This window comes from Actinia tenebrosa, unplaced genomic scaffold, assembly GCF_029948245.1.
Source record: "Actinia tenebrosa isolate PJP-AT-01 unplaced genomic scaffold, QUT_ActTen_1.0 PGA_scaffold10__47_contigs__length_13832649, whole genome shotgun sequence".
Classification (NCBI taxonomy): Eukaryota; Metazoa; Cnidaria; class Anthozoa; order Actiniaria; family Actiniidae; genus Actinia; species Actinia tenebrosa.
Window position 1 is genome coordinate 8,126,966 of NW_028292570.1, and position 25,107 is coordinate 8,152,072.

General features: G+C 38.7%; 3 protein-coding genes across 4 annotated transcripts in view; 1 reads left to right on the forward strand and 2 right to left on the reverse strand.

The window, feature by feature from the left end:
• The window catches only part of LOC116302088 (lipase maturation factor 2), a 40,284-nt gene extending 28,464 nt beyond the window's left edge, over window positions 1-11,820 (forward strand). Inside the window, exons 19-21 of one of the 2 annotated variants that reach the window (XR_016119183.1) lie at window positions 1,822-1,872; window positions 4,623-4,706; window positions 11,768-11,820. The gene's annotated coding sequence lies outside the window, so the exon portion shown is untranslated. Of the gene's footprint in view, window positions 1-1,821; window positions 1,873-4,622; window positions 4,707-11,767 lie in introns of those variants that run through there. The other variant, XM_089026748.1, reaches the window with a different exon arrangement.
• LOC116302092 (uncharacterized) lies at window positions 1,285-19,981 on the reverse strand. The gene is made up of 18 exons (XM_089026350.1): window positions 19,892-19,981; window positions 19,606-19,756; window positions 18,460-18,776; window positions 16,643-16,781; window positions 11,734-12,035; window positions 11,003-11,150; window positions 10,476-10,805; window positions 9,711-9,998; window positions 8,885-8,955; window positions 7,664-7,883; window positions 7,263-7,568; window positions 6,338-6,444; window positions 5,610-5,805; window positions 5,174-5,264; window positions 4,522-4,756; window positions 3,846-3,897; window positions 2,918-3,232; window positions 1,285-1,878 (listed from the first exon to the last, which is right to left on the reverse strand). Exons 1-18 carry the CDS (start codon window positions 19,979-19,981, stop codon window positions 1,394-1,396), a joined length of 3,843 nt encoding a protein of 1,280 aa, XP_088882476.1. The 3' UTR covers window positions 1,285-1,393.
• Window positions 19,982-20,106: 125 nt separating this feature from the next.
• LOC148912948 (discoidin, CUB and LCCL domain-containing protein 2-like) lies at window positions 20,107-21,994 on the reverse strand. Its single transcript, XM_089026351.1, has 3 exons — window positions 21,959-21,994; window positions 21,058-21,177; window positions 20,107-20,417 (listed from the first exon to the last, which is right to left on the reverse strand). The coding sequence occupies exons 2-3, from the start codon at window positions 21,143-21,145 to the stop codon at window positions 20,107-20,109; spliced, it is 399 nt and encodes a 132-aa protein (XP_088882477.1). The 5' UTR covers window positions 21,146-21,177; window positions 21,959-21,994.
• Between the last annotated feature and the right edge of the window lie 3,113 nt (window positions 21,995-25,107).

The following is a 25,107-nucleotide window of genomic DNA, read 5'->3' on the forward strand; positions in this document are numbered from 1 at the left end:
GTCCCACGCTGTGATACAACAGCTAATGTTAGTAGATTTTATAGATATACTAATACTGACCGAGACGCCTTTTCTAAAAGGAGGAGGCGTAAACAGGGCCGGTTCGTTCAAAAGCACCTATATACTTCATGTAGAATCAATACTGAAAAATATTGAGTTAGGGGTGAGGGGCACTTTAATCATGGATCTGTGGGACAATGGCCAGTTTGGATAGCGTTTGTCTTGGTGTCATGGCGAACTAGATCCCACTACCCGATGCAAACATGTGTTATGTACCTCTGGTTACGCCGTACACACTTTTTACCCCATTGATTAGTTATTTTAGCACTATTCTTTTGAATCTTATAACAGAAATATTCTTCGTGGCCTTTTCTATACAATATATTCTCATACTCATTAATAATTCATGAGTAAACCAGCCAATCAATGGGCTATTTTTGGGTCACATGATGTTACTTGAAACCTTTTAAAGTACTGTGAAAGGAATACATTCAGTCTGGAGTAACTGGAACAAAATTAATTCAGTCCTAATAACTGGAACAAAATTAATTCAGTCCTAGGACTGAATTAATTTTGTTCCAGTTACCGGCTCCAAGTCGAATAATTAATGAGGTGAGAAGTCATTTCAAAGCCTCCAATATCGAACTGGACGGGATTTCAAGTCCGCGCAATTTAATTGCTTTGACTTGAAATCCCGTCCAGTCCTCATTGTCGGCTTTGAAATATTACTTCATATATTAACTTTAGTTTAAGCTATGTTTAGTTCCAAGATTTTCACTCGTATTACTCTTTAATAAGATATCACACTTAGGAATTTACTATTTTCTTTAGCCAATCAAAAATCAGCGATAATATCATATTGATTGTAGAATGACACCTGTCATGAAGTTATTATAAATAGAGCTCATGTAATTAGTTTTAGTCATATTTTCTTCACAGTAAAAGTGGCAGACAAAAATTATCAATTTTATTTAGCAACTAAATTGTGAGTAAATGACGTCATTTACTCAACCCTATTGTTCTTTTCACTTTTAAACGAAAATTGCTCAACTGCAAGTGTCTCCCAGGCTAAAATGTTCTCTAATCTGGTTTTCATAGTCATAATAGTCCCCTTCACAGTTCCCTGCGTCATCTTGAAAGGTAGCCGTGTATTTGTATCGAAGCGAGACGAACGGTGAGCTTGCAATTATAGAGACATTTTTTAACACCTTAGACAATTATTCGCGTGTCTCTATCATTGCAAGCTCACCGTTCGTCTCGCTTCGATGCAAAGGCACCGCTACATTTCAAGATGGCGCAGGGAACTGTGAAGGGGACTATTGAGTCATATTATCCTCAGATACTTCAATTGTTTGGACTTTCAAATATTGTGGCGCTTTCATTCCCAACCCCTTTAAAATCCTGGCCTACTAAATGCCTGGCCAACATCCTCGTATTCTGGTCCTGATACATTCTTGTGCTGTAGTGTTTCGTATTCCGCGTTTACTCTTGGTTGTAAGTCCATGTATTGTTCATGTCCCGTCATGCCTCGCGTGTGTGGTGTTTCACTTTTTCTAGGTCTCTTTCCAGGCTCTCGTATCGACTGGTAATGCGTATCACTGCTTCCTCTTGGTTGCAATGCCATGTAACCTGGAGTTTCTATTTCGTCAGCTTTTGCAGTTTCTGATGTTTTTGAATTTTTAGTGTCGTTATCTTGATAGTTTGTGTGCGGGACTATGACATCATTGGTGACCCCCGTTTCATCTGTCTTCTTTTTCATATTTTTACTGATACTTTCATTGTATTGTTTTTCTTTTTTTCTTTGTCGGTATACCAAATAAGCGATGCAGATGATCAGACCAAGGATGATAAATACAAGTGGAATGACGTAAGGTACAACTGTTAATAAATCAAAAGATGGGTTGATCATTTGAACACTATTGTGATCAGGGATGCTTACCTTTTAACTGAAAAAGCTGGAAATTCCGGTTTAAAGACAAATGGTATGTGTCATCGACTGTCTGTGTCATCCTAATTGGAAAGTTCCGGAAAACTCAGACCAATTGAAATAAGCCACTTTTCCCGCTCTTTTCGGTCCTTCCGGTAGACGCGTGTACCATTTTTTGGAAGAAAAAAGTTTCCCACTCTTTTCTAAAAATAACCATAAATTTGAATCCGCAACTTTCACACCGAAACCAAAAAAAAAAAACGGTTTCCGTCTACACATGAAAACAGATAAGATGTTTCCGCGTCCACACTAAGTCCGATCAGAGGCGGCAAAAACGCTTCATTGCACATCTGAGCATGTGCATCGAAGCTTAAATTGAGTCCCGCGGGGAATTTTTAGCCTTCCCGCCATGTTCCCATGACAATCATGACGTCATCGTATTCGAAAAGTTCCGGATACGAAATGTTCTCCGTCCACACTAATACGGCTAGCCGGCGTTTTCAAGTTGTTCCACTCTGGAGACCGTATTCTAAAAATTCCGTTTTCTGTGAAGAATTGTTCCGGATTCGCCCGAATTAGTGTGGACGGTAGGCCTAACCGAATAAATAAAAATTCGGATTCAAATTTATCCGGCATAGTGGACCGGGCCTAAAGCTGAGCAAAGATAACTCGAAACTGGAGTATCACACCATTAGTATATGTAATAGGACTCCATGCTGTCCAATTAAAAAATAATTGGACGAGGAAAATTCCGAGGACTGACAAAATTGGATGAAGCCGTAGGCCGAGTCCAATTTGGCAGTCAGAGGAATTTTTCGAGTCTAATTATTTCTTGATTGGGGAGCATGAAATCCCATTACCTATGAATTATATAGCTGCCTAATTAATCCCATATCAACAAGATCGACTGTCCAATTAAGAAAATAATTGGACAGTTACCTATATGGGATTAATGACAAGCTGTATAATAAGATATCGTTATACATGTACCTTCCTTTGCTTTGCTTTCACTTGCGTTACCTTTACATGTGGTGTGTTTCTTTACCTCCACTCTGTTGATTCGGTAAACCATCGTTCTTTCACTGTTTGTAGCAGTACATATATACGTACCAAAAACCTTCTCACTATTAAGTCTTATAATCAAAATATTTCCCCTTATCTTGATGGCTGGGCTATCAACTAATAATAGAGATCCCGTTTTTGTCCAGAAGTATGTTATTGGCTCAGGTACACTTGTATAACAGGCAATAGTAATTTCATCGCCTTCTAAAGCCCAGATTGTCGAGTTGGAATATTCTGGTGCATCTGAAATGACATATTATACAAGTTTATATAAGTTTTTTTGTTTTTTTGTTTTTTTGTTTGTTTTTTGTTTTTTGTTGTTGTTGTTGTTTTTGTTGTTCCTGTTTTTGTTGTTCCTAGCCAAGGCTGGAGAGTTTCCGCGCGTGATAAACTGTAGTTTTGCTATGCGTGGAAACTCCAGCCTCGGCTAGGAACTATTATTCGTGGTCACTGAATGGAACTGTAAATTGGAGTATTAGAACTATTGCACACATTTAGAGTTTGTACTCTACTAAATAAATTTAGAAAACTCATTAATAATTCATGAAGAAAACACAATAGAAATCATGACCATGAAGGTGATTTTAAATCGGATAAACATTCGTCTTCATTTGCATAAACTTGAACTTGGATTTTCTCTATCAAACTTGGTTCATTTCGTAAAAAAATCGGTACACAATGAGAACAAACATCATAAGTTTTCTAAGCCGTTTAATAATCTCGCAGATCGTGTTTTATCGGGTCTAAAACCACTCGGCTGCGCCTCGTGTTTTATACCCGATAAAACACTCCTGCTCGTTTATTAAACATTACATATATTATATAAATATCAGTGAAGAAGATTTGATCTTAATACCTTGGGTTACTTTAATTGTAGCTACCACTGCTGCTTGACCCACGTAAACGTTCTTTTAAAAAAGTAAAAAATGGTATCAAGGATAGAAACAGAACATTTAGTGCTAGTCTAGCGAAAATAATAACACAAAAAATAAATCCCCGATTTTCTATATGCTCAAATAGGTTATAAAGTTTACCAACAAACAATAATTGGTTCGAAAGAGAAACTTTCCCGTTAAAATTTTACTTTCAAAAATTGTCAAAAGCTCGTCTACTAATCTGCCTTTCAAATCTTTTATCCCCATTCACACCAAGGCTTAAACATGTTTAAAAGTGGTTTAACTAAACAGGTTTGGAAAACTATCTACGAACACTGCACAATATTTGGTGAAATAATGCATGTAAACTATCCTTTGTCTTGCTCTGACAATATTTTAGAAAGTTTCATTATATTGTAAGGTTTCTAGTTTCTCAATTTTTTTCCTAATGAAAACATAGTTTAACTAAACATGTCTAGGTGTGAATGGGATATTTAATTCAGTTCAAATTTTCCCTCAAAATATTTGTGATTCTTATTGCAGTTCTTTGATTGACGGTCATTGAAATGCTAGACGGCAAACTGCGAGAAATTAAAGTTCGAGGGATGCACTTCAGCCATAATAGTCGTAATCACAATCTTAGTCCCATCTACTTACTCCTTGATGTTCAGTAATCGCTCTCTCTGCAATAGTATATGTTTTGCCTTTGTCTAGTTGTACATTTTTATATCCTCCATACATTTCGTTATCACCAACAGGGAAAGAAGACTTGAAATCGTTTGGTTTCAGTTCCGCTGTGACATACAGCTCTGGTGCATCTATGTATTCACGGATAACTGTTGGTAAGTCAATGACATTTTTGTTCCCCTTGATAACGATAACTTGATATGAACTGTAATATGTTAATCGTGGCGTTAGTAACGGGTAGGGGGTGTACACTGTGTACAATTTTAAACTTATTTAACTGTTACAACCAAACACAGAGCAACTTCGAAAGGAACGAAGACTTGCGACTAACTGTGAGTTGAGAAGGCTGAGGAAAATAAAGTGCATATTGGTGGGGGGGGGGGGAGGAGGTTTTGGTTATTTACAAGACTCTTTGATAATGCTTCTCTCTTTTACTCCGACGAACTGGACTAGCGTCCGAAACGTCAGTAAGTTTTTTCATCTTTTCACAGATGTATAATTTACCCTTTTCATCATTACTGTTTCATTAGAAACACCGACGCAGCTCACACTAGTTTTTAGCTAGTTATCTCTTGCTGATGATTCTTCATTTTATTTTTTCAATTCTATTTATAATAACTACCTGATTGGTCCATTGACAGGATCAACTGACCATAATGGAACTTTAAACTTGTTCTTTAGAGTTACAGAGTTCCCTATAGGCTTGACAGGATCTAGAATATCAAGTATAAATGTTGCTTTAGTCAGGGAGCCAGCAAGCAATCCGGCATCATTGAAGGAGCAGGCGTAGATCAGTTGGTTAGTGCGCGGCCTTCAGAGCTAGAGGTCCATAGTTCGATCCTCAGGAACTCTACGTCTGTTTCGACTTCTCTCTGTTCTGTGTAGCTTTAATTAGCTTTAAATACCCGTAAAAACGAGCACTGATAGTAAGAGGGGGTAGAGAGTGCACCTTAGAGCGCATTAAACATGAGCACCTTGGCTCGGGAGAATTGGACAACCCCTCCCCGCGTCATCGAAGTAAAATAAATTACCTTTACCTTATCATTTATAATACTTACTGTCAATGTCTGTGTCTTTCTTACTTGATTCGCTCTTTTGACTCTTACCACATTCTGTTGACGCAGTTACACAGAATTCATAGCTTGTACCAGGCACAAGACTGTCGATAACCATGTTAGCTCGTGCTCCATTCTGCGTGTAAGTCTTTGAAAATGAGTACTTTGGCCAGTATGATTTAGAACCTTTTACTTCAATCTAAAACGAGTGAAAGGGCACATGCTTCGTAATTTGAACATAAAATTAAACTTGCAAAATAAATTCAATTACTAAAAATACGCAGATGATTATAGAAAATCTCGCGCGCTGATTGGTCAAGAAACTCACACTATCACACGATAATCACCTCGAGCAAAAATCCAAAATGGCGGACAGCCGCTTTGTTGCTGTTACCGGAAAAAATGCCTTTTATCTTCTTATTTTTCTTTTTTTGAAAGAATCACCTGTGTATTTATACTAAAACAATTATTTGCCTCAGGCTCAGTGACTATTGGGGAATATTTACCTCGCCGCTCGAAGACTCGCGTCTGGGTAAATATTCCCCGATAATCACTTCGCCTTCGGCGAATAATTGTTAAATACCATGATATTGTGAGGTTAAATTACTTTATACTTGAAGATCACCGAGTCGATGACAAAACATTGGATCTAATACTGAGCATTGTCAAGTTACTGGATTTTCCATTTTAACTGAGTATTTTTTCACAAGTCTCGATAGCTCATAACGTACCGTATATTCATCAACAACCAATGATATTGGCAGGGGCTTTTTCCATCTTACTTCAATAGAAGTCTTCGTTTGACTCTCAGCTTGTACATCAGTAGGCTTACCAGGCTCTGTAAGAAAAAGCAATCTCATCAGCTGTATCCTTCATCGGCGAACCTCTTAACCAAAGGCTCTTTCAGGCTAAAGAATATGGGAAGAGAGCTGTTGCAGTTGTTGCTCCTGAGTTATGGACAGACTACCTCCATCCCTTCGATCTTGCGGAACAATTTCTAGTTTTAAGTGTGGTCTCAAGACCTTTTTATTCACACGAGTTTTCAATATGTAAAAATCTCACCTATTTTAACCAATCTAAATCAATGTATTGTTATTAGCCTGCGTCACATCCGGAATTTTTACGAAGAAAATTCCGGGTGTGACGCAGGCTAATTGTTATTTGAATTTTTAAAAAAATGTGTAATGTATATATTGAAATGAAATGAAATTTATTTGAAATATGTTGATAATTATATGTATTATGGGCATGTTTTATTACTCACTCTTATTCATGAAATAGTAATTCTTTTCTTAATTTTATTTTTTGAGTCACATTTTTATATTGTAAAGCGTCTTTGAACTTACGGATATAGACGCTATATAAATTATTTATTATTATTACTATCATTATTATTATTATTATTATTATTACTATTACTATTATTATTATATGTTTGTTTCAACTTCAGACATTTTTGCTCCATGAATACAGAATATTGCGGGCATGAATAGTCTAAGCAAATATCTGCATAACTGGTTTTACAAAGATGTATACAAATTTAACAATTGTACAGACGTTTCATTATTATTATTATTATTATTATTATTATTATTATTATTATTATTATTATTATCCTAAAAACGGTTTCCAAATGTCTGAAGAATATCAACTCACGCGATGTCAAAACGTTAATGGTGCTTCTGGGTCCTGGTCCAACACTTGTATGACCCCTGACAGATATTATATAGTTTTCACACAATCTAAGGTTGTACAGTGTGTACTGGGTAGCCTGTGTTGTAGCATTAAACATTTCCTGTAATGATCTTCGTGAACGACCTCCCTCAACAACTATTGACCAAAAGATCTCGTACTTAGTAACCACGCCGTTGCTTTGAGCTGTTGTTAACGGTTGCCAAGTAACCAGGAATGTTGTGTCGTTTATCTTCGTTGCTGTTGTATTTTGTGGACCAGTTTCAGGGACTGAGAGAAAGAAATTTAACAAAATTGTAGATAGTTGCAACTGTATAAAAATAAATTATTGATCAAACAAGGAACAAAGATAATGGCCTTCTCACCATCCTCTAATGTTCTTATTGTTGTAACGCTGCTTACAGGACCCATATACATAGTGTTTCGTACAGCCACTGATATGTCGTAAATAGTGTATTTTCTAAGATTCGTCAGCGTTGCATAGTTAACGTTACCCACGTCAATCTGTTGTTTTGTTCCGCCTTCTGGTTCGTAGAAGATCCTGAATCCAGCCATTGGGCCATGTAACAGGTCTATTTGTGAATACTAAAATAAGCAGATCTAAGATAAGGCCCTGTTAAGCGTGTGAAAGTTGAAAGCTGAAACTTCCTTGACAACCAAGAAAGCCGAATTCAAATAGAAAGAAGCTTTCCTCCTCCAACCTCCCTCCCTCTAGCACTGTTGAATGGACGAATGCTCATGTACCACCAATCGTTAGCCGAAACAATATTGATAATGCGGAAGGGTGTTTATAGTTTCTGGTGATAAATCTTAGAGCAAAGTTTTACAAATATTCCCATGGAATTAGAAATGGAGCATAGGGGTGTCATTATTTTATTCGCCGATTGTAGGTTTACCTTCTAATAACATCTTCATTATTCGTGAAAGGTTTGAAGGATAAGAATCGAAATTTAACGTTTGAAGTATATATAGGATAAAAACTTTTAAAAAATTTAAAAAACCAGCAATAGCAAAAAATATCAAAAATATTAATAAATGCATGTTATTGTAAATAAAATTAAAAAAACATTTAAAAAAAAGAAGAAAAAAAGGACAGAATTTTAGCTTATCCCCTCGCTGAAAAAATGTACAAGGCATAGATAGTTCTTTTAAAGGCGCGATTACACGGAGCAATTTTCTCTGCAACTTGTCTCGCAACATGCGTTGCGACACAAGTTGCATGGAGCACTGCAGCGTGTAGCCTACAGCGCAATTTGAAAAGATGTTGCGAGGGAAGTTGCGTTTCTAATTTTGGCAACGATTGCGTCTCCATTGAACCGTGTAAACACTCTTACAACTTGTGTCGCAACGCTATTGCGAAACAAATTGCAGAGAAAATTGCTCCGTGTAATTGTGTCTTGACTCGAGAAAGGCCCTATGTGTTTAGGTACCTAATACGGCAGTTATATTAATTAATTAATTAAGCAATAAAGCAATTAATTAATTAATTTAATTAATTAATTAGGTACCTGAAACAGCAATTATAATTAATTAATTAGTTATAGGATAGAATTAATTAATTAATTAAATTAATTAAAGTTGTTTACCTTGAAATAAATTCCAATACTTTCTGATGACAGCGTAATTGTCCCTATGATTGATGGAACACCTTGCGGCTCTACAAAGATATATAATTTTAGAACAAATATTGAACAATAAATTTATATAAAGATTATGCAGCTTGGGCTGCCTGTGGTTAGATGGCAGAACAATAAAATCCCTTTGCTCTCGGGAATCGAATTCTTTCTCATGTAAAACGATTGTATTGTTCCAGCCATCTAACATGGCTGCCGTCACGTGGTGGTACAAAGCCTCTTTACTGAACCCAAAATTCTGAACATCTTTTTTTTGTTCGCTCACTCATTCTAAAAAATGTTAGAGCCAAGGACTTTGCCTACATAGAAGTGTGTGTGTATCAGTGGTAGTATACAGTCAGTTCAAAAAAACGTTGTCGTCGATCGGCTCAAGCCAACGCGACTGGACCGAAAGGAATATGGGTAAAAATCACTGAAGCGGTTAAATATTCGTTCTGAATTAATTGTTCCCGCTAGTAATAGATAATAATGGCAAGAAACAATCCATCAAATGCATGTCTTTGGGTTTAGGGAAAGAAAAACAAAGTAGTTATGATTCAGTTCACAATTTCGAAGATATGAAGGCATTAAAAAAACGTCTTCTTCAACACTTCCCGCTTGCCTACGAAGGTTCGTGCTGTAATCCAGGCATAACTAGTCAGATAAAATTATTGAGTCAACTCGGCTTCAATAATTGCTACCCAGAGTTCCTTTCGGTCCAGTCGCGTAGGCTTGAGTTGGTTGACGGCAACATTTTTTGAATTGACCGTATGAACAAGCACTTTTGAATGATAAATACCAGCAATTAGTGTTGAATCATTTAGCCAACTGCTCCACAGTCCTTGCCCCACAGTACTTATTGCTTTCATTCTGATGCTGTAGCTAGTGTACGGCTTAAGATCTTTAAACATGTAGTTAGAAGGAGGATGGTGTGCATTATAGGTGTTGATTGAACCGCTCTGATCTAGGAGTTGTATGGTGTACGAGGTAATGGTCCCGACGTCATCAGAAGCAATCACTACTGTCCAGCTGAGTGTCATCGACGTCTTGTTTGGTGTTACTGCAACATCTGGTGCTTTCAGCACATCTGCATTATAGAAAGGCAAAACTTGAGTACTAAGATTTTTCTGCATAAGAAATTCGTAAACAAACGCCAACCGGTTGGCTCAGTTGGTTGAGCATCGGACTTTCGTGCGGGAGGTCGTGGTTCGAGTCCCGGCCGTACTGACACTCAGGGTCTTAACATAACTGAGGAGAAAGTGCTGCCGTTGTAATTACATCTGCAAATGGTTAGACTTTCAAGTGGCTCGGATGACCACTCAACGTCTCTCCACACTCATCATTACTAACCAACATCAGAGGGACGTAAAAGAACCACTGAGGACGTAAAGCAACCCTGGCAGTGACCACCCTCAGTGCCTACACCTCATACTAACCATCTCTCATTCATAAATCATTGTAAAGCGCCTTTGAACATATCCATATGGAAAAGAGCGCTATATAAATATCATAATCATCAATCATCATCAAAGGATGAAATCAGAAATGTCACATAATTACTTACTCAGGTTCACCGTCACTTTCCCCGATGCCTCATTCATTCCTCCACTTGGCACGTAGTTTGGATACGTTGCCCTACACGTGTAGATCGTGTTACAGACCACAGCTCGTGTGTAAGGATTCTGTCTTGTACAGTTGTACTTGGACATCACATCTTCAGCAGAGATAAACTGTACTTGTAGTGTTGATTGTGTTGCACCGTTGATCTTGGTTCCATTGTTAAACCACTGTATGTCAGGTGCTGGTTCACCAAGTACACTACATGTTAATGTAATGGATCTTCCTTTGATGGTTGGAAGGATGAGGTCATTTAGACTTATTTTGGGGACAACGACTGCAATAACACCGAATAATTAGCATTATTGAATAATGTTTAATATTTCCGGCTTTGAATCATTCCCAAGAGAATGAAATAACAAAAGACACGGCGGCCATGTTGGATGGTATAACAAAGGTGAATAATGACGAATCTTTTGTTAAATTCATCCAACATGGTGGCTTCGATAACCATACGTTTCTTGTACGACTTACAGATATCACATCCATAGACATCAAATCGTAGACAATATCTGCCCCCTGAGTTATGGGTCTGAGGAATAATTCTGATATAACGTGCTGCTCTTGGATTCCTGAGCCAGTTGACTCTGACGCCATTCCTATCGCTGTTTCCTTCTAAATCCTATTTAATACAATCCGGGAATGTACGAGAAATAAGCAGATTGTCTTCATTGAGAGGGATTTAAAACAGCAAAAGGCTTTTAAAAATCTTCCATAAGAAAACACTGGCCATAAGGTCATTAGGATGTATTTTGACAAGGCCTACATGACTAATAATCATAGCCCAGACTATAAACCCCTTGCGAGTCCCGAGAAGAATTGTTATGGGGGACAAAACAGTGGATTTTTTATTTATTTAATTATTATTTATTTATTATTCATTCACTCATTTATTCATTCGTCCGTCCGTGCGTCCGTCCGTCCGTCCGTGCGTTCGTCTGTGCGTCCGTGCGTCCGTGCGTCCGTGCGTCCGTGCGTCCGTGCGTCCGTTCGTTCGTTCGTTCGTTCGTTCGTTCGTTCGTTCGTTCGTTCGTTCGTTCGTTCGTTCGTTCGTTCGTTCGTCCGTTCGTTCGTTCGTTCGTTTATTTATTAATTAATTAATCTATTTATTTATTATTATTTTTTTTTGCGTAAGAAAAGACAGTCCATTGTTTTATTCCCAAGAACAATTCCTCTAGGAGATCAATGCAAGTAATCTATATTACCTTAACGACCTGTCCTTCTTTGTACTCATTCCAGTATGTGTTATCAAAGCTGTAACCAACTTTATAAGACGTCACCCATGCATCCATATCTGGGTTACCTTGTGTTGCAATACCTGCCACTGTCTTGACCAGTCCAAGGTCAACCTGTATGTACTCATTATTACCATTTGTTTGGCTGCACCATGACGAGCTGCCATACAGACGACCACGTGGTGCAGTATGGGAATTGTCCGAGGATGAGGATGACGTTAAGTGTGAATCTGGTATTTGTGAATTCTCAAGACCAAGCGATGAAGTGCAACCTTGAAGGAAATATAAAGGAGTATCGCGATTCACTAAATAGTTTCATATATTTTTGAGACGACAATATTTTGTGGTATTGTCGTTTCAAAATTAAGGTTTCTTATTGGCTAACGATCGACGAAAACGAAAGCTTGAACGCGCGCGCGTCAAATTTTTACGCTTATTGCTTGCGCCATAGTGCGCGCTCGTAAAGCGAATCTCGCTTTTAATCAAAGAAAATTGGTCAGTTTTTATTTCCTTTTTTGTATGTTAAATTCTTTAGAATTGCGATACAAAAGTAATTACGATTTTGAGACAACAATACCACGAAATATTGACGGCCTCGCAAATCCGCCCAATACCCAATATATTTTCTCCCAACTAGCCGTCAATATAAATCGTAATTAGTTTTAAATACACAACACTCGTTGGGGTTACTCGGGTCATTTATTGTGCGAGACCAATTGCAATATCCCCCGGGGGGTTACAGAGAGTAATAAAAATTTAAAAAAAAATTTCTAAGCTGATTTCTTGAACGCTAGCTTGCTGACAACATGAACAACTGGCTGCCAACTATGAAGCCCTTGCTTTCTATGCTCACCGCACATCCTGCCTCGCCTAGTTATTTAATCATGATAAACACATGTCTATCACTCACTAAATACACAACACTCGTTGGGGTTACTCGGGTCATTTATTGTGCGAGACCAATTGCAATATCCCCCAATCCCAAGACCCCCCAATGAGTATGTGTAGTCAGTGAGTAATAGCTGTGCCCATCATGTTTGCTACTTGTAGCTTGTATTTTAAAGAGCTATCTAAATACCGTTCATATGCGTTTGAGAGCCAATCTCCCTGGAGTTTTATGTAATGCGCAGGGACACCACATTGTAATGCAAAGGTTGCCCCTCCTCTACGGAAGGAGTGTCCTGAGTATAACTGGCTATCGAGTCCGCAATGAGCGATAATTGTCTTAAGCCTTTGAGTAAATGTTGCGTAAGTTAGTGGTTTGAGTTGGCCATTTTGTTTGTAAATGAAAGCAGGTATATTGTTTTGTAGTGAGACACTGTCTCTGATACCAGCTAGTTCGAAAGCGTTGATAATCGCAGCACGCGGACAAAGTGTTGAGCCATCGATTCTTGGAACGGGCACAAGTAGGATTCTATTTCGATATTGAATGGTCTTAGACCAACGTACAATCAGCATCAAGCCCCATTCATATATGCGGATATCACCAGCCCGTAAATGTTTTTGTGGATCGAAGGCGTTCCCAGAAGGAATCAGCAGGTTAGATTTTCGAAAAAATGAAAAGAAGGCGACAAGGCATGCCGCCCAGAAAGTCGCATCCATTGAGTTGCCTATGTCCAGATGGCCATAGAGTTGTTTTAAAATAGTCGGCGTGATGGGCAGCTTTTGCTGGGCCAGGTTACTGTTAAGACGCTTTATACCTCGCATTAACAATTCTTTTTGGTACTTAAATAGCGGTTCTTGTAATGGGTTAGGGAAACCGTATTGTAGATGCAGTATTCTTATCACATTGAGATAACAAGGAATACTAGTTGGTGATAAAGTTCTGGTAAGAAATACAATGTAGCGAAGCAAGTGAAGGGCCTTACATGGAACAGGCGCGTAACCAAAGTACACGCAGAAACGGATGTAGCATCGTAGTTGTGACTTGTAGGTCGCCGCGGTTGATTGAGCGAACGCATGGCCACGGAACTTTCTTAATTCGAGGTCAAGTTGCTGCTCCTGAGCATGAATTGGACCTGCGGGGGTAGAGAGGCAAATGCATTACGCGAGAAATGTGGTTTACTTGGTGCTTTTGATTGTTGTTGCAGTAATAATAAACGTTTGGTGAACAGTTCGCACTGAGAAGGCACGTGTATGCGTGATATTGCGTCGGCCATGGTGTTTGAAGTTGTTGATATGTAACGGGCAGTTATTCGAAAATTGTGCGTAGCCGAGAGCCAGAAAACTTTCCGCAGCCATCGCATGACTGTTTGATCGCGTGACGTGCCTTTGTTGATTGCGCTAATCGTGGTTGTGTTATCAGAATACACAACTATCCATTTGTTTCTGAGGTTATCTTTCCATCTTTCTAGCGCAGCTAATACTGTGAATGTTTCTTGCAAATTGATGTGTGCCGCGGATAACTCGGGATGGTCCTTGTTCCAGTTAATGTAAAACCAATCACCACCAAAGAAACCTCCGCCACCGACTGGGCATGCGTCAGTGGAGAACTCTTCTTTCTGTACTGGTTCAGATTCAACGAAAAATATTTTCCCGTTAAAAACGCCAAGGAATTTCGACCACCATGCCAAGTCGGCTCTTAGGTGGAGGTTGGGTCGGATGTGGTGATGTGGGCGTCGCATTTTATTTACTGTGTCAATTATTCGCCGCAAGAATGTTCGACCGCCAAATACTACTCGCGCCGCAAAATTGAGTTTGCCAACAAGGGACTGCAAGTCCCGTTTCGTGACTGATCGCTTCGCCATAGTTTCGCTTAATAAAATTCTTAGTTCGCATAGTTTGCGTTCGGGCAACGTTAGTTGCCTATGCACAGTGTCAATTTCTATTCCGAGAAAAGTCAGGTTTTGACAAGGGCTAACAGCCTTGTCCCAGTTTATTTGTAGTCCAAGTTCTCCTAGCAAAGTTATGAGTCCCTGATATGCTGTCTGACATTCATATTCTGTGTCGCTTATTATTAGAAAGTCATCAAGATAGGCAAGTACATTGTGACATCCCCTGTTTTTCATCATTCGCGTTATTGCTTGAGTGAGCCTATGGAAGACTTCAGGGCTCTTTGCTGCTCCAAACGGCAGTTTGCAGTCGTAAAGATATGTTAGATGATCGTCACCATGAAAACGCCATGCTAATCCTGTCGCGTTGTAGTTCGATGGATGGATAGGCACGTGGCGATAAGCACTTTTGAGGTCAATCTTAGCGAGATAAGCATTAGATTTGATGAGCGACACTGCTTTGTCAATGGTCACGTATGAGAAATGTTGTGAGTCACTGTATGTATTTACCCCGCCGTCTACGGGTCTACTGCAGTCATGTATTAAACGTAGTTTGTCACTGTCAGGCTTAGGTACTGCCCCTAAGGCACTCACAATTGTAGGTTTTGTTTTTGTGATAATGTAGTTTCCTAGTCGTATCTCGTCTCGAATCGTTTGTTCAACTTTGTCGCGTACGTCATGTGCGGTCGCGGATTTGTAGTTCGTGACCTCTGCCGGTCGTAGTATGCTGTCCTGTGCTACGATTCGGAAACCGTTAGAAATACCGTCAAGTAAGAAGTCTTGGTCACAGTCGTTTGTCAGGTTTTCTTTCCATGCTTCTACGTTTAGAGGACACGGGTGTAGTTCTGTCGTGTCGAGTCATGCGTTATGTTTCGGTGACGGATGTTGGTGTTGCGGATGAGGTTGATTGCAGTTAGCCACGAGACAAGTGTGTTGAAAGCGGCAATTAGGCCAATGACAGCCCGACAGGGAGTTAAATTGGCGGCAAACAGGTTGCGGTTGGCTATTAATAGTTGGGCGTGAATTAGAGGCTGTGTGTTTTGTTAGATTAGAAGTATTAGGTTGATTAACAGCGCGTCGCTTTATTAAAAAGCGAGTATGAAGATGTTGCGAATCGCTGCCCCATCGAAACCCATACATGTGCTGCAACTTGCGATACTCGTTATCATAAAGCAAAACAGAGCCAAGTGTGTGTGATTCGAGCAGTTCCGCTATTTTAACATTATAGGCCAAGTAGTCCGAGATTTGACTTGTTCCCGTGAGCTTCCCTTTTTGGGCAAGTTCGTGCATTATTCTTGCGTTTGCTGCGACCCACATTGAGAGGGAAATACTTTCTAATTTAGGCTTGCCCAATTTCGCAGCGCGAAACACGATTTTAGCGCCAAACGGTCCACCGAGGTCCTGCTCTTCCTCGCCTGAGTCATACGATGTATTTGACACAAAGTCAGGAATTAACAAAGGCTTCTCACCTCCTTTCCTTTGCTGTTGGCCAAGGAAGACCTGTGGGTTGTTATCCACACGTTGAATAGGATCGTTGCTTTGCAGGCTTTGTTCTGTTACTCCCAGCGTAAAAAGAGGGTCGTCCAGTGTTCCAACACCTTCGATTTTCTTGAGGAGTTCCTCAAGACCGCCGTCCTGCGCCAATGATTTTGTTGTCACTGGTTTCTCCTCGTTCTTTACGGCACTTATTGTAGGTGTTAGGTCATTGATGGCCTTCGTGATGAGTTTAGCTTGTCCCATCGTCAGCTTTAACGCTTTTATATCATCTGTAGCTAGGAGCTTTAAAGCCTCCTCGTTGTCTAAGTCGTTCTTTTCTAATTGCGCCACAGTGGCCTCTTTGAGACCTGACTTCTCGGCCCAGGATGCAAAATCGAAAGACATTATTTTAAAAAAAATTTCTAAGCTGATTTCTTGAACGCTAGCTTGCTGACAACATGAACAACTGGCTGCCAACTATGAAGCCCTTGCTTTCTATGCTCACCGCACATCCTGCCTCGCCTAGTTATTTAATCATGATAAACACATGTCTATCACTCACATAAAATTTATACATTTTACGAAATCGTGACATGCTACGAAGAAGACAGCTTTGAAATATTGCCGCCTACCTAAACGAAGTCCTTTGAAGTCCACCCTTAGCATCTTCCATTTTTCGTACGCTGTTGGAAGTACACGAACAAACCTGGCTCTGAATGGGTTGGTTATTGCATTAGTAACCACTGTTGCTCTGTCATAATTACCGCGGAACTATCAAACGCAAAAACAAAACATATCAAGCTTTACTCGACACTAGAGAAAAACGTTTGCGCATGCGTGCACTTCGGCACGTTTTCTAAGAATTTTGAAGAGTTTGAGTGAGAAAATAAATGTTTGCTTTCTCCAAGTATACAAAAAAGTTCAAGAGTATACTTTTGTCAGACCAAGATACTATATTAACAAACACAATATGAAAGAATTAGTCTTAAGTTTCAAGCATGGACACTACGTTTTGACATTTTGTGAAGTCCAATTTATTAGGCATGTTTGAAAATCAAATTTACTTATGTTTTGACTAATTTGCATACGGATTCAGAGCATGCGCAGAAGTTTTTCACTCGTATGTTAATTATATATGTTAATTAGTGTCGAAGTTGGTGAGAGAAAGCTCACTCCATATATGGTATGATCAATTTCATATTTGGATGGTGCGGAAAAGCGGCAAACAAAAAGGCCGTCCGGTTTTATGACGAATTCGACATGAACATTTTTGAAGAAGAAAAGAAAAAACGACAAGTGAAAAAAGAAAAACTTAGGAAAATCGAGGAAGGATACGGGGACGATGCTAACTCGTGGGTCTGCCTCACAGACAACAGATGGTGCGAAGTGTGAACTTGTTAAACGCAGTAACCGGATTTCATTGTCAAAAACTCTAAACTCAAATACCCTTTTGTTAAATCGTCTTGAAGCCAAATAAGGTTTACAAATGATCATGAGAAGTTAATCACGTGATGGTAGCCGTGAAAGGAAGCTCAATGATAAAGAGTTTTTTCCCGCCGCATCATGCAGTAAAAAGGTTTATTCACAATTCGACTTAGTCAAAACACCTCTTGTAGCGGTCAATTAGTATATGTAATAGGACTTCATCCTGTCCAATTAAGAAATAATTGGACGAGGAAAATTCCTAGGACTGACAAAATTGGATGAGGCCGTAGGCCGAGTCCAATTTGTCAGTCAGGGGAATTTTTTGAGTCTAATTATTTCTTGATTGAGGAGCATGAAATCCCATTACCTATTAATTATATAGCTGCCTAATTAATCCCATATCAACAAGACCTGTCCAATTAAGAAAATAATTGGACAGTTACCTATATGGGATTAATGACAAGCTGTAGAATTAATTAATTAATATTGTTAGGTTGGTTTTTTTTTCTCGTTGTACCGTTCGTTGTAATCCCTTCGTAGTCTCTTGTGTATTCGTTATGTTAATTTCTCCTTAAAGTCAGCCTTTGTTCGTAAATTTAGTCAGTTACAGTTCAAGTCATAGTTACAGTGCAAGTTATTTTTCGCCAACGTATGTAAGTATTTCTCTTAGTTTTCCAGTTCAAGTTTGTTCGTTTTCTTCCATCTTCTAATTGTATTTTATGTTTAATTTGTTCTAGTTGGATCGTTTTATAGTAAATAAATACGTATGCCAAATACTTCATTTTACAGTTCCATTCAGTGACCACGAATAATAGTTCCTAGCCGAGGCTGGAGTTACCGCACATGATAAACTGTAGTTTTGCTATGCGTGGAACCTCCAGCCTCGGCTAGGAACTCTTATTCGTGGTCACTGAATGGAACTGTAAAAAAGGAGTATTAGCGAAATCATAGTAAGGTATTTAAAGTTAAAGTCTACACCTCTGAGAATTGAAAATTTCTACGATGGCTGGTTTCTAAGCATTACCTCTTTATCTCCAGACTTATTGTAATATGTTGTCCAAAGCTGGTTGTTTGTTGAGTACAATACTTGATACTTTTTCACCCATTGAAACTTGGAACTTTCCCCAGCCCCCTGAGTAGCTACAGCACATATATAGAACACAGCACTAAGATCAATCTGTAGATAATCACCAGGTGTATTTTTTGTATACGGAGCCCAGGCTTTGCTACCACCCAGTCGTCCTTTAAAAGGTTCGTAACCAAAATAATATGGTGTTGATGTAAACCTGTGATTATGTACCAAACTAGGATCGGGTATTCCAACACTGTGGCTAGGACAACCTGAACAGGAGAAAGTTTGAAAGTCAAAAATATGTGGGATATTGAAAGTGCAGGACTATACACGACTTTCAAAACTAGCCGCCAAACTCGGTTGGGATCCAGACTAGGGACAATTGAATGGAAGCGAGGTAAGTAAGGCCTCATTGGTAAACCAAGTCTACTCAGTACGATATTTTGTGTCAAAGTCATTCCCCCTTACTACAAAAGACGCTTAAAAGAACTCGAATTGGTGAGATGAATGACTTTGACACAAAATATCGTGTATGCAAAATATTAAAAACTTAGTATGTAAAGGATCTTTGATAACGATGCAGGGGAGTTCGAGGAGTTAGATAAGGGAATGTATTTTTTCAAACATCTTTATTGGAAACTAATTATTAATCGAAATAAATAAAATCAATTAAAAGGAAGGTCATGAATGGGATCTGTAGACTGAAAATGGAATCCTGGAAAATATCAATAGTAAAAGCGAAAAATGTTGTGGCATCTCGACTCGGCGAATACACCTAATTGAAAAAACGTCGGGTTCAAAAAAAGGTTATATCATCAAAGTTAAGACCGAAGGGGAGCATGGGAAGACAAACAATTGTGCTAATGTTATGCGTATTGCAGTTTTCCTTTTCTGTGCACATTTTATGCATCATGGCTTTGGCATGTTGTTAATCTAGGTCAACCAACTTTGCTCTACTGTGCATTTTTACATGTCTATATGCAAATATAATACACATTTCGGAGTACCCAAAATCCTTTTCGGTCTTTAGCTTCGATGATATGACCTTCTCGAACCCGACTACATTTTTTCAATTAGGTACATATCAAATATTCTCACTTGTTTGGAAAGGATATCCATAGACCTCTGTCCTCAAGCAGGGTGAACTAGTCTGGTATGCCTTGGGTACAATACGTAGATATCTTGTAATAATACCAAGGTAAAGAACGCGACGTACAGCAGTTGAACGATCATGGTTACCGTAGAATATCTGTTGATTTGGAAGCAAAAATGATTTATAGCCCAGTTCTCCTGATAAGTTGTCCATGTTATACCATCAGTAGATGTATCTATCTGGTACGTCTTCACCCACTGATCTATCATACTATCACTAATGCTACATTACCCTGTCAATATTGTTCTCCTGATAAGAGGTCCATGTTGTACCATCAGTAGATGTATTTATCTGGTACGTCTTCACCCACTGATTTATCATACTATCACTAATGCTACATTACCCTGTCAATATTGTTCTCCTGATAAGTGGTCCATGTTGTACCATCAGTAGATGTATTTATCTGGTACGTCTTCACCCACTGGTCTAGCATACTATCACTAATGTTACATTACCCTGTCAATATTGTTCTCCTGATAAGTGGTCCATGTTGTACCATCAGTAGATGTATTTATCTGGTACGTCTTCACCCACTGGTCAGCCATGCTGTTTCCCTGTGTAGCCACAGCACAAATAAGGTGAGATGTACCGAAGTCAATCTGTAGATATGGATAAGAGTCGCTTATTGAGGCACACCACGATGGGCCTGATGTGTAATTTAGCCTTGCATTCTTGGCTGGGTGTTGAGCAGAAGAAGCTGTAATACTGTCATCTTGAATAGCTCCTGATTCCATTCCTAAAGAAACGTTTTCACAGCCTACAAAATTAGGGGGGAAAAGAGATATTTTAGTTAAAAATATTTGAAAAGGAATTAAGGGTGGTTGTTACGTTGATGAGACGAACTAAATCATAACGGATTGTCTTCATAGTTCACTTAATTACTTTATTAGTTACTTATTTTTGTTGTTACTCAATTAATTGTATCATCACTCTATAATCCCATATAAGCAACAATTGTATTATTTTCAAAATCTCTTTCCTGTCCAAATTAAAGATTATAATTTGGATCGTTTCCATTCGCATTTTTTCGAGGGAAAACTATGACTTATGGAATCAGTCTAGTATAGTTTGGGATGATATAATTAATCTGCAATAGGACTACATGTCTGTCCAATTTGGGAATAATTGAATTCAAAAAAATCCTCTGACTGCCAAATTGGACTTGGCCTATCGGCCTCTTCCAATTTTGTCAGTCCTCGGAATTTTATTCATCCAATTGTTTTCAAATTGGACAGCATGTAGTCCTATTACCTATACTTATAGTCGCGAAAATCAGAAGAGCCATATTTTTTTTGCGAAATAGAAATGTCGGGATTTAGCAGGGGGGAAAATGAATAGTCTCTTTAATTGTGCATTTAAAAATATCAATGCGCAGCGTTAAAACTTCCAAAACTCACCAGCAAAAGATGTAGTTATATTAACGAGGAATATCAACCCAGTTGCGATGACCCGGAAATAACGAGATTCGTAAATCAGTCTTTTCATCTTGTTTGTGTGAGAGAAGAAAGCGGCTCATTCTGAAAAAATGGAAAATAGATATCGAGGAAAACGTTGTGACAAATAAATGTCAGCAATACTCGAGCTCCAGCCTCGAGTCCTTTTTATTCAGCCTTAAGCCCCGTCCACACTATGCCGGATAAATTTGAATCCGCAACTTTATTATATTTATCCAGTTAGGCCTTCCTTCCACACTAGTCGGGGGTAATCCGGAACAATTCTTCACCGAAAACGGAACTTTTTGAATACGGTCTCCAGAGTGGAACAATTTGAAAACGCCGGCTAGCCGTATTAGTGTGGACGGAGAACATTTCGTATCCGGAACTTTTCGAATACGATGACGTCATGATTGTCATGGGAACATGGCGGGAAGGCTGAAAATTCACCGCGGGCTCAATTTCACTACTTCAATACGCATGCTCAAATATGCAATGAAGCGTTTTTGTCCGTTTTTGCCGAAACATATTCTCGGTTTTCATGTGTGGACGAAAAATTTTTTTTCGGTTTCGGTGTGAAAGTTGCGGATTCAAATTTATCCGGCATAGTGTGGACGGGGCCTTAGTCTCGTGTTGTGCTTGGAAATATTCAGCTATTCAACCAAAACCCGTGGCATTTTAATCAACTCGTATTGTTCCGTAGTACGTACATTCCTTACTATACAATGGACCTTAATAAAAGAAAAGAACACATTTGTACACAATCGAGGCTAAGACTGAGCAAAGGCGAACTCGAAATAAGAGTATTCTGCCTACTTTCAGTATATTATGATAAAGAAATAAGATCAAATGATCAAACACTTACCGGATAACGAGTTCGAGCATTCAACTAACTAGAACTGTTGAGCAAATGCAATAATAGATTGGGGCTATTAATATCTCTTAGTTAGAAATTCAGCATATAGGCGTTCTCCCTTGAGAGGCACTCGAAAATCAGATATAGATTCAGTTCCTTAATATATAGGGCTTTTAGGTTGATATCTCCGGGTCCAGTCACACAAAAGATCGCTAAGATCTTGCAATAATTTATTCCCAGGATTTATTTTTTACCTTCAACGATCAGATATATGAACAGAAAATCCTATATGAAGAGAAAAACACAGAAAAATGTCTGTAGAAGTTATGATTAATTTAGACGTGGAAGTCGTTTTTCTTTCGAATAACATCACACTTAATAGCTCCATTGTGATCATTAGATCATTTATCTGATATTTAGGGACATTCGGTTCGGCATAGATGAATGATGTGACAGATTCTGATTAATTTAAACTCAGTGCACGTGCTTAGTGTGGATTCAAGTCATGGTTGATAGATAAGATAGATAATCTTTATTTAAGCAGGAACAAATTCATCAGCTAATACAGAAAAAAGTAAATAAATAAATGAATAAATATCTAAGCTATATATACTATCAACATTACAATATCATAGTTAAATCAGAGTTAATATATGGGAACTAGTTTTAACTCTGGTTAAATAAATAAATAAATATATATATATAATAAACAATATACTAAAAGCTGCTTGCGTGAATGCCGCGCGTTGTAGAATATTATTGATCTTGCGTTTAAATATCCCCAGAGACTCTGTGTTCCTTAAACCACTAGTAAGACTCTCCACAAAGTGGTGCCACTGTAGCTAAAGCTATTTCGGTAATAATTAGTGCATGGCAAAGGCACATTGAGTTTATTTTCAGAGTCCCTGAGGTTGTAAACAGAGTCAAGCCTAGAAAATTTTGAGTTTAGATGTTCAGGAGCTAGCCATTGTCATCAGACCGGAATAACAAAAAATGCCATAAAATCCATAAAAAACATTAAGAAGGATTCATAACAATCTTAATTCGAGCTTTTCTTAAAGGTATACTGTTTTGAGTAAGTTCTAAATGCTTATTCTGTCGTAATTAGAAGTTTCTAATTAAGACGTCAATAAGAGCGATAATCATTATAAGAAGTAAGAGTTATTTATAATGAATTTAAACATCATTTTATTGAACTTCCTTTAGCGTTACTGATTTTGCCATTCACTTTCCTGATAATGAAGACGAAAAGTCGTAGTAAAAAATTCACTTTAAGATAAAAAAGCTTTAAAAAACTTTCTTTTATTAAAAAAAAGTTAGTTAAACAAATAACAAATGTATTACACAAAAGTTTTGAAAGGTCCGAGGTTCAAAGTCTCATAGCTGCTATAATGGTGTCATGTTCGCTGATAAGGCTTTCTGCCCATTTGTCTGGCGCTTCGTCCCTAAAATCGTCTATTTTTAGTTCTCTTTTGACGGTTTCTCCGCGACGGAATGGCTTAACTTCATTCCTCTTGTTCGCGTTTCGTATTGCTTTTCCAATCAATCTTGTAGTGATACTCATAATTCCATCGTTTTCCGTTTCATCCTCGTCGTCAGTGATTGGCTCGTTTGAAATTCGATGCAAGTGCTTGATTGGCTCATCTTTGGGTCCATCCCAAGGGACCATATTGGGAAGGGTTTGGACGGCGTCGGAGACGGGGATTTGCACGGCCGAGCCTGTGAAGGGCTTGGAGATGGAATCTGGATCGACTTGAGAGTATTCCTTGAAGGCGTCTTCTAGTTCTGGTGTTATTGTTGGGATCTCTTCCTCTTCAGATTCCTTCAGAAAGGAGAATAATAGAAGGAAAATGTAAGTTTTTTTTCTCTTGGTGAGTTTTTTTTGTTGACTTTTTTCTTTCTTTCTTTCTTTCTTTCTTTTTTTTTGCGTGCATGTATATCAACAATGCAGCTAAATGAATCTCATTACAATGACAGGCAAACACTGCCCGTCATGTGCTATCAACCAGAGAGTATTCTATTGCTTGGTATCAATCAGCTGAATGAATCTCATGAATCTCATTACCAGCCTACAATGACAGGCAAACACTGCCCGTCATGTGCTATCAACCAGAGATACTAATACATATGTTACCTCCTGTGATTCTTGTTCTGAGGGGAGGGGTGGGGAGGTTGTTGATGATATTTGCTCACAGATGGCCTGGGTACTAATGACCTTTGAGATAGAGAGAACGTCAAACACCCATTTGGCAATATCAGACTCGGGCTGCTCTTCCTTTTCTGCTCCACTTGACTTTTCGCTCTCAACTTTTTGCTTCTGCCAGCGATTGAAATGTTTTAGAGTCGGTAGAGCAAGCTCGTTTTTAAGGCTGAACGGTTCTCTACAAGAAAAAGACGACATTGTGTTAATAGAACGTTAACGATTTAGCCAATACCACTTTATTCCTTGATTAGGCTCAATTACTCAGTGTTAGCTTCATTTTAGCGTCAAAGTATTTGACTAATATTTAACACCATGCTACACGTACCCACCACAATATACTATACCACACTACATCACCACAATATACCATACCATACTACACCACAATATACCATACCTCACACCACAATATAACATATCACACTTCCTTCACCACACAACAATAGACCATACCACATTACACCACACCACAATATAATATACCATACCTCACACCACACTACACCACACCACAATATACGGCATACCTCACATACACCACAATATACCATACCACACTGCACCACAATATATACCATACCACACTGCACCACAATATATACCATACCACACCACACCACAATATACCATACCACACTACACCACAGTATACCACACCACACCACAATATACCACACCGCACTACACCACGACAGAATATACTTCACCGCAACACAATATATCATACCATACAACAACCACACCATACCATACCATGTCATCCATACCATATTTACTTACTCATCCACGTCATCATCTCCTTGATCATCTCCTTCAGATTCGTCCAAGAAGTATTCCTCGTATCTTTTATTGCTCTTCGCACGTGTGACACGCGTTGGCTTTTTCTTTTTTAATTCCTTCGCTCGGCGACGTCTTCTCTGCCTTTCTATCTTATTTAATTTCTTCGTCAGATTCA